The sequence below is a fragment of the Calonectris borealis genome, chromosome 12 (genome assembly GCF_964195595.1).
Source record: "Calonectris borealis chromosome 12, bCalBor7.hap1.2, whole genome shotgun sequence".
Classification (NCBI taxonomy): domain Eukaryota; kingdom Metazoa; phylum Chordata; class Aves; order Procellariiformes; family Procellariidae; genus Calonectris; species Calonectris borealis.
The window spans coordinates 11,799,067-11,805,729 of record NC_134323.1 but is presented as its reverse complement, the minus strand read 5'-3'; the positions used below and the strand labels follow the sequence as shown (position 1 = coordinate 11,805,729).

The 6,663-nt window shown below is 44.3% G+C and overlaps 1 protein-coding gene across 1 annotated transcript in view; it reads left to right on the top strand.

Annotated features, from left to right (window-relative positions):
- The first annotated feature begins 733 nt into the window (after nucleotides 1-733).
- The window catches only part of SLC7A10 (solute carrier family 7 member 10), a 45,512-nt gene continuing 39,582 nt past the window's right edge, over nucleotides 734-6,663 (top strand). Inside the window, 2 exon segments of the mRNA XM_075161370.1 lie at nucleotides 734-775; nucleotides 777-873. Of these exon segments, the coding sequence (XP_075017471.1) occupies nucleotides 734-775; nucleotides 777-873 (139 nt within the window).

Sequence of the window (6,663 nt, the reverse complement as noted above, 5' to 3'; positions counted from 1 at the left end):
GGAGCTGGTGCACACAGGGGCTGGGGGGTTTAGCTCCTTTCAGAGAGGTTTGAAACAGAGCAGGAAGGAGGAGAGAAGAAACTAACACGAAAAGTAAAGGCAGAAAGCAAGCAGTCAGCATTTGGGCATTACCCTGTTGATTTTAACTACGCTTGCTTAGCCACATGCTGTCAGTACTGATTACAAGCAATAAAATGTTTTCTTCTTTAAATTATCGCACTACCAGAACTAATAAAGCACGACAGTAGGTGGACCACCACTGAGAAGATTCATGTGGAGACAGTGCTGCCAAAGTGAGCCCTACACGGAGTTAGGCTGGTTGGTCAGAAAAGTCACTCAAAATGAGCTGTGGGCACGGAGGCTACCTGGGCGTTGGGGCAGACCCTGCTGCCTGACAAACCAAGCGACCGAATTGGTCATTTGACGCTTGGCACTTACCAAACCGTGCTAACTGTGGTGTTAACTGCCGTTGTTTCCCCCTGCTCCTCGGGGGACACGTCTGCAGGTTTCTCAGAGGTGGCCGTCACGCTCGGCACACGCACCTCATGCGACAGGCAGCCCTCTCGGTCACCGTCACTCTGCGAGAGACTTGGGGGGGGGCCGGGGGACCCTCCGCCCGCTCCCCGCAGGTGCCTCGCCTCAGAGAGGCGGCGACAGCCCCAGCACCTTCCCGCCGCCGCCGCGCGCCCCCCAGCTCGGACACCCACCCCCGCCTCTGGGCCGGGGGCGGCGCATGCGCGCGGCGGCGGCAGCGGGGCAGAGCGGCGCGGGCAGCGATGGCCGGCGGGGAGCAGCGCGGCGCGCCCGGCGGCCCCGAGCGGGTGGCGCTGAAGAAAGAGATCGGGCTGGTCAGCGCCTGTGCCATCATCATCGGTAAGGGCCACCGCCGCCGGCCGGTGCCCCCGCGGGGCAGCGCGTCCCGCCGCTGCGCACCCGCGGGCAGCGCTGGCAGCCCGTCCCGCAGCCCATCCCGCTCGGCGCGGCGAGTAGCGGCGGTGCGGCGAGGCACAGCACCCGCGGGCAGGTGTGCCGGGGCGCCGGCTCCCCACCCGTTACCGGTACCAGGAAGGCTACCGGGCGATGTTGCATGGGACGGCGCGCCTCGGCCAGCGGTGAGCTGGGTGGAGGGAGAGAGCGGCGGGCGGGACGGCGTTTGGTTATCGCCTGTAACGCGCGGTCCTTCTCGAGGTACCAACAAAACACGAGTAAAAGCCCCCTGTACCCCAGCCGTTCAGCTGAACACAAAACCGTGAGATTTTCTAAAGCGTTTTCCTGATGGCCACCTGAGCTGTTAAGGCTTACACAGCTCTTATTTCCCAGGCTAAAACACAAGTTGATTATTTTATGTGAGATTGGGATTCTTCAAAATGAAGGTGGCAGCTTGGGCTTTCAGAAGGCCACCGAGCATCACGGAACCCACGATAGCTGTGCGGGAGTTGGCAGCACCGCCGTCGGCAGTGATGCGCTCCCCCGCTTCCCGCACTTGCTGATCACTGGCAGAGCTGCTGCCCGTCGGTGCCTCTTCCGACAAACCTTCTGGTTTGCGTTTCAGAGCTGCCAGCCAGCGGGGCTGAGCCTGCTTCTCACACTTCTCCCGTAGTAGAGTCTAAACTGATAAATTGGGGCAGGCTGTGCTCAGCATCTTCCCTCGGCGTGCTCTATCACCACGGTGTTTGGGCTAGAGAAGTGGGGGCAAGCCTGGGGAAGGAGCAGTTTCCCAAATACAAGCAGCCCGTACAAACCCAGTGAGCCTCAAAACCCTGTGGGAAGACCCAGCCATTGCCTTCTCCACCATGAGCTGTTGGAAACACTTGCAGTGACAGTTGGGGCAAGGTCCATGGCAACACATGGAGATGGCAGCGGGCACATCTGCGGGAATACACTGTGCAGAAGCAGAATTGGCTGGGACACCCCATTGTGTCTGTGCAAATGATGTCCCCAAGCTTGAGGAAGAGGACTTTATTGCATACTTCCGATAGTATGATAACCTATCCTACTGCAATTTTATGCTGTTAGTCCTGTATCCCTTTATGCCCCGTTTAGGTGGATAGGGTCTTGCAAAAAAAAAAAGAGAAATTTTAATGCCATTGAACAGGATCTCTTGCATCGTGGGCAAGGCTATTATATAAAAGGAAAATATTTCATTCCGTTCCTATAGTGAAATACTAAAATCTAATGGGCAGCTATAATTGCAGTTTGTGAGAAGATGTCTTCTAGGTATACAGACATAACTTTACTTTGAATCCTTTGGCATATTTAAGGGGGAAGATCTAGTTTCTGGATCTCAGTGGAGCACAAATGACCTTGCATAAGAGAGGGGTACTTGTGGGTATTCAACGAAGCACAGTGCTGCAAGTAAAGCAATTCAAGGGTTAGGTATCGCCTGAGTCGCTGTTGGCCATAGGGAAAATTTATGGCATCTGTGTCATTTGTTAGTCCTGGTATTAGATAGTGGTATCTCAAGAATGGTACCCTGCTCTCTCAGATCCCTACCCAGTCGCCTTTCATCAACCGGACTCGTTTGCAACATGTTGCAAGCAGAATACATATATATAACTCTTGTACAAAATAAATCTTGTGAAACAGCCTCTCATCTAATCAAAGACTTTTGAGTAGGGAAAAATATTGACATTTATGATAAAGTCTAATACTGTCAAGCAGGTTAAGTATTAGAGAAGGTTATCTGCATTGCCAAATAGAGCCTAAAAATTCTGCTGCAAATTCCCCCATATTTTGATAAAAAGTTTGAAAAACAACCCTAGGATCCTATTTTTGGGTTTCATTTGTTTGTGTGCAGGTGGGTGAAATTACATCATGTATCACAAAGTCTTCAGTAACAAAGTGATATATAGTACAAGTATTGTATAGGTTTGTAGATGTCACTACATAAAACATGACAGCCTATAATTAGAGGATAGAGGACACTGTAAATTATACCACATGGGCTTGCAAGCCATTATTGAGTTAAACAAGAGAAACGTTATTTAAGACTCTTTCAGCAAAAACCTAAACTACTTGATCTGAATTGGTGATAGGCAACTTGTTAGCTCACAAATTTTCTGTATGACAAAATGTAACATAAGGGGAAGACTTCTTTCCAAATGATTGAATGTGGGGAAGAAAATGGGTGCAGTCGGTGTCATAGCCTTTTGAACGGATGACAGACCAGAACTCTTATGTCAGCCGTCCTCATGGGTTTCCCGTTTCTGGGTAGGGGAGGGAAACACTTTTCCCTTCAAGGGTTTAGACATCAAACTCCGATGTGTCCCATGGCAAAGTCATATTTCTTAAGAACACCAAGAAAAAAAGAAATCACCTTTGAAAAAAAGACTCTTCTTGCTCTGTGGGGAACTAGAAGAAGATTATGCTTTCTATTTTTCTTTAAGTGTTCTTGTAGGTTATCTTTATGCAAATAGTGTATAAAAGTTCTGCAGATACAGAAAATGTAAGAGGCTATTTTTGCATTATCAAATAAAAGTTTGATGCTGATCTGCCAGCATTACAGCAAATGGTCTGTTTTAGCTGACTGCTCTATAATTCTAATCAGCTGCAGGATGCATATAGAGAATGATAATCTTTAGTAATTAGTAACAGGAAAAGGAAACACGAGGGAGTATTCAGAAAATACTGTAAATATGAGCCTATAAATATGTGATTAATAAGCTCATTGCCTTCTATACATTAATTCTGCTTGTTTAAAATAAAGCATTATATGATTTGTAGTTGGAAGAAAAAAAAAATCAGATTGTCTTCTTTGTGCGCCCTAGCATAATGAAATGAGGTGAAGGAGAAGGCTTGGAGGTATGAACACCATTATCTGGTATATTTGAGAGTATTCCAATAATGTCAGGGTCTCTCAATATTTCATAGTCCATAAGGACCCCATGAAATTTCATAGTTGCATCTGAGGAAATAAAAACTACCTCTAGATGCAGGTACATCACTTCATCCGGCTTAAACATCCGGCTTCTGGCTGTTAGAGCTAAGGAGATGCTCAGTCTGCCCTGTGGACGTGGGGCACGTATAGGTTTGGGGAGCAGTGGCTCTGTTATGGGAGGGCAGAGGCAGCCCTCATCCTGCCCGCTGCCCTGCAGCTCCTGCCCTGTGCTAATTCCCTGCAAAGCAGGTGTTCCTTTTCTGTCTTCTTTCCATGTTTTGAATTATAGGACAATTTTCTGACTACTTTTACAACTAAGATATTTGTCAATATAATGAATTGCTATGCCATCTTAATACACTTACAAAACATCCTTTCAAACTTTTATCCTCTCTTTATAGAGGTTTAAAAGGCTTTGCCCTAAGAAATACCAGTTCATCTAACAGAAAATATTCAGAAAAAATAGCAGAACAAAGTACATCAGATTAGCAATATAATATGCCTATCTTATATCCTGATTTCACCCAGCAGCCTAGCTTTCTCACAAGACATAAGACTATCCTTCATTACTTTATTTATTTCTTTATTTTTTGCATACAAACAAGCCTACTTAGAGAAGAAAGCTGTTTCCAAAGGTTGTTTCATGTTGAGGCAGAAGACACCTCTTTGGGGTATCCTAATGTAAATGCAGATACTAAATACAAAACCTTTTTGTTTTAATGCTAAAAAGAGACTGATAATGACTGTAAAGCTGAACACAGTGTTTAATAGTTGTAACAAATCTTACTGGCAATTCATCTCTGCCACAGAATTTTGGAAAGCGCCTGAAACTCACTGTAGGAGCACCCAAACCACTCTGTGTTAAACATGGTTATGTACAGTGAAAACAAATCTCTCACAGGCTCCAGCTATTAATAATCTTCTAATGTACTCAATTACACTGCAAATTAAGCTTTCCAATACTCAGATGAAGTGATACAGCTTAAAAAGTAAAGTACATAAATATATGTGCTTTATTATCTACTAAATAATAACTTACAGATACTATACCTAATTGCTTGAAAACTCAATTAGTATTTATTTAGCAGACACAGAAATCTATGCCATATTTAATTCAACAGTTATTTTATGCACTTTCTACATAGCTGGCTTTGTATCTTATTTGTAGAGCTATATGTAGAGCTATAAGATTATTGCACATGCATCTTTTCTATAAGCACAGGCATATTAGCTATACAGAGAAATTCTTGAAGTACCTTCAATGAGAGTTTTGCCTATGTAGGTGAAGAACTAAGAAAGAAGCTCCATGACTTGGCTCTATGTAGTTTGTGCCACATTCCACTGTTCTTTAGAAAAGTACAAGAATTAGAAACAGCAGCCTGGTTAAAGTCCGATACCAACCTGATACTTCTGGTCTGAATAACAAAATTCACCATTCTTACATTAGAAATGTACATGCAACTGTATACACAAATTGCATGTATAAAACATTTAACGAGAAGTTTGACTGGTGTTTTTTTTTATACAGATCAAATAGTTTTCTATAAAACAAACAGTTAAATGTCTCTTAAAACTTTTGTTTATGCAGCTTGTAAAACTGCATGAAAGTAGCCATAGGGTCGCACTCACATTATGAAGTCTATTGTCTACACGTGAATAATTTTATGTCAGGCTATGTAAGACCCATTAGAAGACCTACAAATTGAGCCACAATAAAATGTCAGCTAAAACTAAATACACCTCCTTAACTTGACCGCCTGTGCTCAGCAAAATATCTGTGTCAGCTGACGTTAGCTTTCTTAAAAAAATGCTTGCAGTGCTTATTCTACTCACACACAAGCTTGGTGTAAGATCCCCTGTAAATAGGTTCCCGATTCAAGTCCAATGGTAGTATCAAAACTTACCAGATGGCCAGCGAGCAATACATTCAGTTATTGCTACTTCTGGAAGTAGCCTTCTGGAATTTGTCTGTTCACATCACCCAGAAAACAGCACACACTTGCTTTCTTCCATAGCTGATGTCAGTCAGTGACCTTATGGATGGTCTCAGCAAAATGCATGCAAGCTGAAAAGCCCCCTTACATTGGAGATGCTTCCTTATGTCAGGATTGTCCTAATATGTTGTGCAAATTACTGTCCACACCATGGTAATCCATCAAGGGAATGACCAAATAAATTTCCTTCGTTGTCATTGTACTTGCCTGGCATTGTACTTATTTACTAACAATTGCGTATGCATCTACAGAGAAGTTTTCATTTACATAAATATCATTTCCAAGGGCCACGCTCCGAGATAACACCAAGTTCAGACGTATAATTGCACTGGATGTGATTTTTCCTCCTTGCCGTTGACAGAAAACTATTTACCAGCCTTCCTTGCCGTGATGTCTCTTGCTGTTCTAACCTGCCCTACATCCCACAGACGATCTCTACAGACAGAAATCTACTCAGGATTCAGCAAGCTGCTAGCTTAATACCGGGGAAGGAGAACACGTGGAACTGGGAATAGCGTTCATACTCATGTTTTTCATTAAAAAACCCAATAACTTAAGTGGAAATGGATAGGTATTAATGCCAGCTACTTGCTGAATCCTCTCCGATCGTGTTTCATATGCCACCATTGCTTAAGGAGACTGGTTATTGGTCATTGAATCAACCGGCACTCATCAGATCCATCTCTTTATCAAGTAACGTATCAAATCGTTAAAAGATCATTCCTACACAGCTCCAATGGGCTTCCCTGGAGTAGTAACCAAGTTACAGGACTGCAGCAGAAACAGAGATGT